A 12935-nucleotide genomic window follows, 5' to 3' on the forward strand; every position below is an offset into this window, starting at 1 on the left:
GTACCACAATTTTCTGATATTGGATGGTACAAAGTCAGAGGTTCTTTTAGTTGGTACCCCTGCAGCTGCCTGTAATGGTAGACATTTTAGTGTACACCTTGACAATAATGTAGTATCCCCGTTACCTCAAGTTTGCAACCTTGGTGTAATTTTTGATACTCATCTGACACTCGATGCACATATCAAGAGCATTTTAAGTGTCACCCCCCCTTTTTGGGGGTAGAGCTGAAAAGGACATGTCCAGATTCAAATTAATGTAATTCTGGAACGGTTTGGAATATGAACCTAATTTTGGGCTCGTTTTTAAAAACACACTTGGAAGTTTCTTGTACATGTGAAAGAAGTTGAATAAAATGTAAAATATAAAAGTTATAGGTGTTTAAGTTTGTTGTAATAAAAAATAATAATTTAATATTTATTTATATTTTATTAAAAAAAAAAAGTATGTGTTGAATTTAATTTCATGTCAAATGAAAAGCCTAAAATCTAAAGAAGTTGTGTTCCAAATTTGACATTGATATCACAAAAAATGAGGTTTCTGTGTTATTTTTAGTTGCTATACCAACAATGTCCACTAGGTACTAGTCATGGTCCTTGTATGAATTGTAATGGACGACTGATTTGATTTTTTTTATTCAAACAGCAATAAAACATTCTAGATAGGTTGTAAATGATTTTTTAATCAAACATAGCTACTAGAGTGTTGTTACAGAAACTTCATACATGATCATGATCATATTATCACATCATATTATGATCATACATGAAATTGACATTCATTTAATTTTTTACTGAATACTTGCAACATCAATCATAGATATACAAATATACATATTCAATTTATTCTCAAATTTTTTTATAAAAACTAGAAAAGATGTTTTGTCTGAATTATTGGCAGCCAAAAAAATATAAGAAATATATACTTTCGTGATTGTATATGTATGTATCAGCTTTTTGTAACAAAAGGCAACTACTTTTTTTTTTTTGCTAAATTTTCTTGTCACAAATTTATGAATTACTGTCACTGCATAATTTTAAATATAAAACAGTGGTCAAATATAAAAAATACAACCTCTAAGGTCTCCAATGATATATAGTTTGTCAAGATTAGTTTAGGTTTAGTATAGAATATTACGGTTTTAAATATGCAATGGCTTTGGGCCCACCGGTGGGCCAGTGACACTTAAGGAGTTAAGAGGTTAAAAAATCTGCATTTTTCCATCTAATGAATATTGCCAGGATTAAGCCTTTTCTTTCATTATCCGATGCAGAAAGGCTTATCCATGCCCTTATTACCTCTAGGGTTGATTATTGTAATGCACTTTATCTTGGCCTACCTGCAAAGTCTATTAAGCCACTGCAACACATACAGAACTCAGCTGCACGTGTTCTTACACATACTCCTTCTCGTCAGCATATCTCTGGGGTGCTTAGGAACCTGCATTGGCTTCCGGTCCATGCCCGTATTGATTTTAAAACTCTTATTTTAACATATAAAGCTGTTCATGGAACTGCACCATCAGATATATGTGATTTAATTACACTATATATGCCCTCTCGATCTCTCCGCTTCGCCAACTCTTTTCTCCTTATACAGCCTTCTTGCACACTAATAACGATGGGTGAAAGAGCCTTAACTTCCCTTAACTGTTAGGAATGCCCCAACTTTAATAAGTTTTAAGAAATGGTTAAAACCCCATGTTTTTAAGATGGTGTTTGTGTCTTGATTGGTAACACTGGATGTACATTATATTCTACCTTTTGTTACATTCTTAATATTGTTTTATTTTTTATTTTTTTGTATTTACTAAAAAATAAATGCGCAATATAAATAAAATGTATTATTATTATTATTATTATTTTCTGGGTCCCAGGTTTGTTAAATGATGCTGAAGTCGATATGACACGTGTTTTCAGCACCACGGACAGATCCAGTGCAGACTCCGCTTGGACCAAGCCATGATGCCAGTCTAATAATCGCAGACACCACAAGAACACACGTAAAGCCATAAATACTCCAGCTGCACGAGGCGGTCTCCAGTAGTGGGTCATTCATAGCAACCTTCTGTTATGCCAGTTTAACCCTTATGCGTCAATTAAAATAATAATAATAAAAATAATAATAATAATAATAAGTTACACAAAGGGAAATTGTCTGTCTTTTTTATTATTTCTATGTCAGTGTATCCCTCTCTCTCTCTCTCTCTCTCTCTCTCTCTCTCTCTCTCTCTCTCTATATATATATATATATATATATATATATATATATATATATATACATGATTCACCCACATGGAAAATTATCATAATAAAACAAGGGTTAATGTTTTAATAAAAAACTACAGGCTAAAATTTTTGGAGGATGAACTCTTCACCCCTGGTTATTATTAAACATACATGTAATTAACTGTGAAACACCTATTTTATTTTTTAGCTGTTTATGCGAGCAATAATCCGAAAGGTCATGGACTTTACCCGCATTACTCACGCACTGTTTACTATAGAACTAAATCCTTGTATTCCACTGTTTTCTGTCTCTTATTTCTTTATAGGCTATATATTTATAATTATTACATAAACCCACAAACGCTTAATTATGTAGGCCTGCGTATCAACTATAACAGGAACAGCATTAGCTAACGACAGTACGCTTCTACAAAACGCTTCCTCCCGATCTCGAATGAAGGTTATTCAGTCCATGTGTTGTAGTTACACATTAGTTCGAATCTCGAGGTGTGAGAATGAGCGCATCACATGACTGCAGCACGTCCTCCTCTCCTCTCCTCTCCACACACTCAGTGTAAACACCGCTTTGTCTCTGAACCTGTGTCTGGAGCTCTGCACTCGCCATGCCATGGATGCTTTATGGCAATACCAGTTCAGGATCATTTTACTGGGGGACTCGACGGTGGGCAAATCATCTCTGCTCAAGAGGTTCACGGATGGCGTCTACAGCGACGTCGCGGACCCCACGGTCGGCGTGGACTTCTACGCCCGCTCTCTAGACATCGAGCCCGGGGTTAAAATCAAGCTACAGCTATGGGACACAGCCGGACAGGAGAGATTCAGGTCAGGCTTGTGTTCGTATGTTCTCCGTGCACGGAACTATATTGAATGTGTGCATATGATTTCATCACATTTTGTGATGTAATCGGTTGAGTAATATTGTGCAGATTATCCCTTTATATCAGTTTATTTTTTTACTGTAGTATATGTAACCTGTCTTTCATCCTTCGTGCATGTCTGTTCTGTCGTTTACCTGCTGTGTTCCGTGTAATATCGTTCAGGAAGGCGTTCACAGGCCTCTCAGCTGTTTCTGAATGAGTTAAAGGGGCTCATCTCATTGATTTGTTCCAGCATCACATGCCTCACCTGTTTGGATTCAGTGATGAGCATGTGTTTGGTTTAGTTTTGTCACTGGGCTCAGATCCTGCTGTCTCTGATCTGTTTGCCCTATATTTCGATGCCTCAGAAACAAACCTGCTTTAAAGAACCGTTCATCAATTAAAAAGCATCCGGCAGAAAAGCCTTTCTTGTTTTTATATTCCGAGTGATCAGACGCATCACACTGTGACAGAATCCTGTATGCACAGTTACAATGGACACACAGTTCTCTGCTCAAAATGTTGTTTCAGGAATATGATCTATTAGGATTTCATGTATAATTAAAATGTATTTCAGTAAGGACAATTTATGGATTAGACCAATGGGCTCAATGCTTCTGAGCTGTTCGTCAAACACGACACACCACTTCCGACACAAAAATGTATAGCATAGATGGACACAGTGTTAAATGTGTGCCAGTGCTATTGAACACCGTTTTGCTGTCATGTGTGCAGCATATTTTATGGAGGACTTGAAGCGTAGACTCTAAGTAGACAATGTCTACTGTTCTGACTCTCAGACAGTAAGTACGTTTTCATATGTAAAGGATTTGCCACTGATGACTCAAATGTGAGTTTTGTTCAGTGTAGAGAAGCGCTTGTTGTTTGTCGTTACTCTGATCACAAATGCTTTTGTTTAATGCGGCACAATGCGTAAAAAGACAGTATTCAAAAGACATAAATCACTATAATCTATAATTTTGTCCTCATTGGATGCAATGAATGCCTAGTTCGTACCGGGCATTACATGTTATTAAGGGGCGTAACATTTTCATCATACGCTTGAGGTATTCAGCCAATCACAACAACTTACTGGATAGCTGGCCAATCAGCATACACCTCGCTTTTCAGAACGATGGGTTTTGTAAAAAGCAAGGCGTTTCAGAAAGGTGGGGCATAGAGAAGAAACAATAATATACAGTATGTTGAAAATAATGTTTCATATTTAATTACACCAAATACACAGAATAATGTTCTTTAGCAACATCATATGACCCCTTTAAATCCACCCAAAAATGGTCCCATTTACTTCTATGGCAAGTGCCTCACTGCAACCTTGATTTTGTTTTTGTTTTTTAAGGAAACAAGGGATGAGTTGAAATAATATCTGTTGTTATCAAAACATTACTCTTCATCCCGTCAGGTCCATCACCACTTCCTACTATCGCAACTCTGTGGGCGGCCTCTTAGTCTTCGACCTGACGAACAGGAAGACCTTCGATCACATACGGGAATGGCACCGAGAGGTCAGCGAGCACATCCTGCCTCATCACATGATCTACATCCTAATCGGCCACAAGAGCGACCTGAACCGCGACCGCAAGGTGACGCGGGACGAGGCGGAGCAGCTGGCGGCCGAACTCGGCATCCGCTACGTGGAGACTTCGGCCAAGTGCAACAGCAACGTGGAGCGTGCTTTCGAGCTGCTCTCACGGGACATCTATGAGCTGATGAAGATGGGCGAGATCTCCACGCGTGAAGGCTGGGACGGGGTCAAGAGCGGCCTCATCCCTAAAGCTCTGTACCCCGCCGAGGAGGAGGCGGAGCGAGAAAAGAGCTGCAACTGCTGACTCCCACGATCCACCTGCGAACGCTCACCTGTGTATCAGTCGTCGTCGCTCACCTCGGCTTTCACTAACATGTCGCATCATGGACACTGCCTCAGGCCTGGACCTCTGCACTTACCTTGGTGTTGCTATCTAAGGTTAATGGCACAAGCCAATCAAAGGTGTAGTATATTTGGGCTTGAATGGACAGGCAATGCTTCATATTGTTGGAGATCACACACATGTTGTGAAGTTTGCAGAAAACTTGTGGATAAATGCAGATAAATGTTTTTAGAGTGTAGTTGCACTTCACATCCTCTGGAGCTAATACTGTTTATTTGGCTTGTTCCTTTCCGTTTAACCAGGGTACAGTTATCATTTAGAGAGAACATCTAGTGATTGCAATCTTATTTACAGTTAATGGATTTAAAGACCACATAAAATTATCCATTTGCTTCATCCTATTGGCAGGTGGTTTTAGGAGAAGGGCATTTGAGAACATGAAATGGTACATTTTCCCAATAGCAAAATACTGTAAAATATGTTTGTATAAGTTTTTAGGAGTACACATAGCACATAAACGCCATTTATATCCATAAAAGAAATGGACTGAAAGCCACAAAACTTCATTTTTTGATTTTCTGGAGTTTTTAAGAATATGAGAAAGTGAACAAGACACCATTTTCAACTAAAATCAGATCACTTTTTATGCGTTATGTCAGTGACTTCAACGTTTTTGGAAACTTTGTGTAAACTATAAAGATTAAATGCAAACTTGTGAAAATGGTGACGTTATGTACATGCATATTACATGAGCATGTATGAGTTTCTTTATAAAGTGTCATCATTGACATGCATAAAACAGCATTTTTAGTCGTCTTTGTGGATCCATGTCATCAGGGATCGTTTTACAACCTTTTCTCGTCCGTCCACAATACTTTTCAAAAATGCAAAGAAAAAAACTCTTCTGTTAAGTGGTAGATCGTTGTTGTGTTAACATACCCTGAACCTCGTCTCTGATGGATCGCTGGGACTGCAAACGTGATTTCGCACATTATTCAGCAATCCATTGCTACTTAATGCATTTTTTTTTTTTGTTACAGCCCTAATCCAACATATATTATTATGTTCACAGAGGCAAAATACTGTAATAATCTGAGAAATAACCATTAATGCAATTTATTATAAAATGCCAACTTGCACATGCTTGAGTAATATTTTGACATGTATTATGCATTCTTTAAAAGTTTACATATCTCATTTGCTCTGTTCTAAAATATAGGTATCTGCCAACTGAGACAGCATAATAATGCATTGACACTGACGTTGATTGACACTGACTTGACTAATGTGCAAGCATTTAAAGTGGCAGGATCTACAGTGTGTGCTTATAATAAACAGATCATTGTTGTGCATTGGTGTGGATGCTATTACACAGTTATGATTGTACTTTTCATTCTTGGTGTGTAAGAGAGACCATAGCCATATCTACATACCAAAATATCATAGAAACTTGCAAGTGGGCATGGCTAAAATGCTAAAATGACCATTTATGGTAGCATTACTCATGGCAGCCGCCCACAAGCACCACTAAAATGTTATTTTTTTTGTATGTAGGTTGAGTTCACTAACACCAGGATGGCGTCTCAGGCACTGACTGCAAATGACGCCAGTAGTCTCCGAGTAATCAGAGTCAACTCAAGGCACCTTTATTCATATGACACTTTATGCAATACAGATTGTGTCAAAGCAGCTTTACAGTGTTAAACAGGACAAACGTGTCCTGATAATGCAAGAGGACAATAGAAAACAGTTTCTTTGTTGATTCAGTGATGCTATCACATAGATCAGTTCTCTTCCAGTAGTGTCTGTGCAGTCAAGTCAACAATGTTACCAGAAATCATGTCCCCAACTAAGCAAGCCAAAGGCGACAGAGGAAGTATCAGATCCTCCTCATCTCACCTGCACCTCAGCAAGCTGTAAAGAGGTCTTATCCATCATGTGCTGCTGACTTTACTGCTTGTGTTTGTGCATACATTTCTGTAAGACTAAATGCATTGTAAAGAGCAGCAGAGCACAATATACTTAAACATCAGGTGAGGCTTCAGTGGAAGTTATAGGTTTGTGTGGCTTAACCGCAGGTCAACATTATGTCAGAAGAACATCATAATTATTCAATTAGTTCCACTGATCAATACAGGTTTTTACAGATCAAGTATGAAATTATCCCAAACTGCGTAATTATCTTCTATGTAATTTGTGAGTAAACAAAGCTGATCATATTTCTCCTCACGATGTGCAGATTCTTCTTTTGATCCACGTGCTGTAGGACAATCAGGTTTCCATCCTCATTTTCATTGCTATATTGTGCAAATGAAAAACCATCCAAGAAATAAAAATAACTCCAACTTCTCATCCAACACTAGATCTAATGAGAGACAGGGTTTACTTGTAAAGTTGTTGTTTTTTTCTTAATAAAGCGTAGATATTCATGCTGTAACATAACTGCTTTGATTGAGACATGACAATTACAGAAGGAAGATCAGACCATGAACAAAATACTGATCTATCGGCTAAATGTGAGCAATTTTAACCGAGATGGGAGCTGTGGATGACTAGTTTACAGAGAGAGGTTAATGTGTTGGATTAAGGCTAAATTTACCAATGCAATTCACACATTCAAATTTGATATGAGAAGCTTTCTGGACATGACACTTGAAATTCTGATGGGTTGATTCAGTTAGCTTCTTTAACCTTTGCAATATATAAAGCAGTGTGTGTGAGTGTGTAAAAGCTCAAATAAAGGAGTGAACAGACTGTGACCACATTGCTGTTGTGTTATGGTCACTGAATGCTGAAAGTTTCTGTGGTAACTGCATTAACGAAATACTTACCCATGGCGTATTTAACTGCACATTGCTTCACCAGTACTAGTTCACAGATATGAGTGTGTTTTCTTACAAAATAAATAAATGTATGTTCCCCCTAAATCGTTTAAATGGTGGTGCCAAATATTACCGCTCCCTGGTGGTCAATAGAGAACAGCTCTGTGACCCTATTTTAAGAAAATTGGTTGCAGGGGATAACATCAAATAGCTTGTGAAAATGAAGCAAGTTTATTGTGTATTATAGATAGAGTATATAACATTTCATTATAACAGCAGGGCTTTCATTAGTCACTCCCTGTCCATTCTAGTCGTATAATTATTATTATTTATTTATTATTTTTCTTTTTAAGGGCTTATCTCTGATGTGGATGAGCAGAGTGAAATGTATTGCACATTTTCAATGGTAAATCAGCTGTAATGAATGCTAAAGCCAATGCTGATGTACATCAAGATCTGGGCTTCGTAAACTCTCGTTGTTTCGCATTGTGATTTAGTAAATGTCATATGAGTTTAATTATGTTCAAATAAAATTAGAATAAAAATTTGTGTTCTCATAATCTATTGCAGTATGTTGTGTGTGTGTGTGTGTGTTTGTGTTAAAAGATAAGCAGTTCAATATGATTTCATATTTGTGAAAATGTACCATTTGATCATTTTAACGTCTTCTGTGATTCTTTCTTCAGGTTACATCGTTATAACAGCAAGTGATTTAGGAGTGTCCAAATTTGCATTGTTCTTCTTTATAGCCTCAGACTGTCTCTGAAATCATCCCCAAATTTTTTAACAAATTAAGACACAACTAATGACACAACACAAAAAATTGGGACATGAGTTTCAAATTGTGTTTAATTAATGAGATCCATAAGTATAATATATAATGTACACACACACACACACACATATATATACATATAAAATAAAGAATCCTCTGAATCAATCTCAGCTCAAGTAACACATTTTATTTCGGTTTTCAGTTCTATCTTTCTGTGGTTTAGTTTTGAAGACAAAACCTGACTAATAAAGACATTCTTCACCGCTTCCCTTAAGTCAAATAATGTAAAAAAACACATGCTCCCCTCAAAAAACTTTATATTAATCAAAATTAATAATCATTATAACAACATCACAATGATTTAATCATGATATTGCAGCTGGACTCACTATGAGTTCCTGTGTTTTTCATTTCTATGTTATTTTTTTCATGTAGTTTTTGTGTAAAGATACACAAAAGTAAAGTATATATAAAGTATGCTATAAAAGTATAGCAGTACATGATCAGCATTAAACATTCAAGTGCAAAGCATTTTAAATGCAGTCTATAGTATTGTGATCGACTGAGGAAACTGGTTATATTTAATTATTAATAACTAATAATCCATTACATTTATATAGCGCTTTTCTGGGCACTCAAAGCACTTTACATAGAAGGATGAATCTCCTCAAACACCACCAGTGTGTGCATCCACTTCCAAATATTTGACAAAAACTACAGAGACATTTAATAAGGTCATTCTATGAATTATATTAAATAATATTGTTATAAAAGAGAAAGAGAGGTTAGAATATGAGCAGGGTCAATCTGGCCATTCATTCAGGGCTGCTCTGGGTTTAGTACAAACACAACATTAGTCTGTGGAGGTATAGTCTTGTCTCTTGGAAATGCAGAGAACAGCTTTCCTCAAGGCTGTCCTTGTCCTGTTTGCAACTGGCTAAAAAGGAAGAAAAATAAAATAAAATACATAGAATCAGTTTAAAGTTTTATGAAAAGCTATGAAATCCTTATAATCAAGTGATGATAAACTTAAAGGGGGGGGGGGTGCTATTTCATGCATACTGAGTTTTTTACACTGTTAAAGAGTTGGATTCCCATGCTAAACATGGACAAAGTTTCAAAAATTAAGTTGTACGTTTGAAGGAGTATTTCTGTTCCAAAAATACTCCTTCCGGTTTGTCACAAGTTTCGGAAAGTTTTTTTCGAGTATGGCTCTGTGTGACGTTAGATGGAGCAGAATTTCCTTATATGGGTCCTGAGGGCGCGTCTGCCGGAAGAGCGCACGCTCCTGTATAGCAGAGCACTGAGAGCACAACAGACTTCACTGATCAGAGCGAGAGCGTCGTGAAAAGTCACAAAAGAAGTGTGTTTTTGGTTGCCAGGGCAAGACAACCCTGCACAGATTACCAAAAGATAAACAACATTAAGGGACCAGTGGATGGAGTTTATTTTTACAGAGCATCAACGGAGTTGTGCAAGTGTTTGTGTTTGTTCCCTGCATTTCGAAGATGCTTGTTTTACAAACAAGGCCCAGTTTGACGACGGATTTGCACATCGTTTATTTCTTAAGGATGATGCAATCCCAACGAAAAAGGGTCACGATCGTGTGTTGAAACCACAGGCGGTGAGTAAAACTGCTTCAAATATCTCTGCCTCCTTGTTAGTGCGTCCGCCTCACATCGGAGACTCGGGTTCGAGCCCCGCTCGGAGCGAGTCCTTGCTGCTGCTGCTCTCGTTCAGTTTCAGCCTCGGGATCTGATTCTGGATCATAAATAAACGGCTGAATCTGACTGTTAGCTATGGTTTGTTTTGGTTGTTTTTTTCCTCACGGTGTCACAGCTTCCAAATGCTCTCAACTCAAAAGCCTACTAGCGCTCGTGATTCTTTAGCTCCGCCCACACGTCACGCCTCTAGGCGCTCGTGTTTTTCCGGGAAAAATCGGTACAGACTATCTTTCTCTTATGAATATAATAAAACTAAAGACTTTTTGGAGTTATGAAGGATGCAGTACTACTCTATAGGTACTCAAGATTAACAGGAGATTGAGTGAAAACAAGCATTTCACCCCCCCTTTAATCGGTAACACTTTAAAATAATGGTCCATTAGTTAATGTCAGTTTACTAATTTAGTTAACATGATTTAAGCAAGAATAATCCTTCTACAGCATTTATTAATCCTAGTCGATGTTAACCTCAACATTTACTAATGCATTTTTCAAATCAAAAGTTGTGCTTGTTAACATTAATAAATTCACTTTGAATTAGCATGAACTAACAATGAATAACTGTATTTTCATTATCGTTAACAAAGATTAATAAATACAGTAATAAATGTATTGTTCATTGTTTGTTCATTTTAATAAATTAATTAACTAACATTAAATAATGGACCATTATTCTAAAGTGTTACCACTTAATCTTTGTAAATAATATAAGTTAAAATATAAGTTAAATATAAGTTAAAACATAAGTCATAAGAATTCATTTATTTAAACTTATTATTTCCTAAAAAGTCTCAGCTTTCACAGCTAACCACGTTAGCGATATCGCTAGCTATTATTAATAGTTTGACACTGGTGGTTAATTAAGCTGTCAACAATTTTAAAAATTACTAAAATACATCTAGAAAGAACTGTTGAGTCTTACCTGTGAAGGATAACACCCCGAGATCTGTTTTTACTATCGTGTGACGGTTTGTAGGTGTCCAATCTGTCGATGAGTCAGGTGTGTTTTCTTCTGTCCTGATGTGAGAGTTATGAGAGTTGCCCGCTCCAATATGGCGGCGACGTTGACGTGCGGTCGAGCGGCCAATGAGGCGTCTAGGTATTTATATGTCTATGCTTCAGACAAGCACTCCTCTTCTTTTTTGTCAGACGAATCAACCGTTTTACTTTCATAAGTATTACTTTTAAAAAGCCACCGGTCCATTTTATTTTTTTCTTGAACCCGATCGCACCAACTCTGCTATATAAGCTGCCTGATAATTAGCTGTGGGACTAATCAGATTGCCCTCTAGTGGATGCCTAAAAATGTATAGCTCGTCCTCTTAATTACTCGAGTGTACTGTGGAAGCATATGGAACTATTTGCACTGTATTTATCAGTGGGACAATATTTATACAATACTACAACCTAGAAATAATTTCCAGGTCTCAGCAGCAGGAATTATGTGCCCAGCTACATCTGATTCAAATATTATGCTAATTAACAGTGAGCGGTGGTTACAGACATTTACAGTGCTTCACTCGCACTGACTTTATTCTGTCTGAAACAATGAAAAGACCGAGCTGAAGGTGGAGCGATTTGACCAATCAGATGAAAGCAGTGTTTCAGCTCCGCCCACAAGTGCGAATGAAATATTTAAGCCATAAACTGAAATGATCAAAACGTACACGTACAACTGTCTTGTCCATGTTCTCTCACTTGAATCCTCTTGAGTCTCTTGACCTTCTGCAAGCCCCGCCTTGTTCACGTAGTGATTGACGTGTCGTGAGGGGGCGGAGACGTGATCGGCTCGGAATGCATTTTCAATGTGCACTTTGAATTTTGCTACATTCATTGCAGGATATTGAATGAAAATGCAATCGTAAGTGTCTTGACTGAGAATGTTAATGCAATTAAGAAAAATAGCATTTGAATGATAATTTTGCCACAGTTTTTGCTTGAACATTTTATACATATCTAATCATTTCTGTAATACATTTTCGTTTTTAATTTTGCAACTTATAAAGCATTCAAATTAGTATTCATTGTACATATTAAAACTAGTGTTAGGCATGGCAAATGGAAATTATGTAATTTACAATTTAATTTTCACTTTGCACCAAACGTTGCACAAATGTATTAGAGAATATAAATGTAAATACAGAAAAGCATTGCCATTTTACATATTACATTCCAAATTGAATATTGCTACCCATATGCTCCCATTGTAGGTTCCAGGTTCTCGCACCCCTGGTGATTAAAAACCCTTGCTTTACATTACTCTGGTTTCAGACAACACAACACTACAGAACAGAGCACTGTATAATGCTGGGTTCGTCTTATCGCTCCTGGGGCCCGTTCGTAAATCACTTATTACATCCAAGATGAAATGTCACATCCAAGATGATATCAGAGACCGTCTACAGAGAGCCTTCCCACTCCCTATTAAGTCCTATTGTACCGAATTTTGGTTGCAGTTCCACCAGAGTTCCACTGGGGGCGATCGCCATGAGTGCAAAATGAATGGCTAAATTTGTCCCTTTCACCCAGAAATCTCAGATCTGATTGTAGGTTTTGCAACATGGGTTATAGGTCGAAAGTTGAATGAACGAACACTTATGTCCTTTCGGTTTGTTACAGCT

At 37.2% G+C, this 12935-nt stretch overlaps 1 protein-coding gene across 1 annotated transcript; it reads left to right on the top strand.

The window, feature by feature from the left end:
- Positions 1-2633: 2633 nt before the first annotated feature.
- Positions 2634-8469, top strand: LOC113068336 (ras-related protein Rab-39B-like). The gene is made up of 2 exons (XM_026241049.1): positions 2634-3069; positions 4528-8469. Exons 1-2 carry the CDS (start codon positions 2855-2857, stop codon positions 4952-4954), a joined length of 642 nt encoding a protein of 213 aa, XP_026096834.1. The 5' UTR covers positions 2634-2854; the 3' UTR covers positions 4955-8469.
- Positions 8470-12935: the final 4466 nt, after the last annotated feature.

The sequence above is a fragment of the Carassius auratus genome, linkage group LG44F, assembly GCF_003368295.1.
Source record: "Carassius auratus strain Wakin linkage group LG44F, ASM336829v1, whole genome shotgun sequence".
NCBI lineage: Eukaryota > Metazoa > Chordata > Actinopteri > Cypriniformes > Cyprinidae > Carassius > Carassius auratus.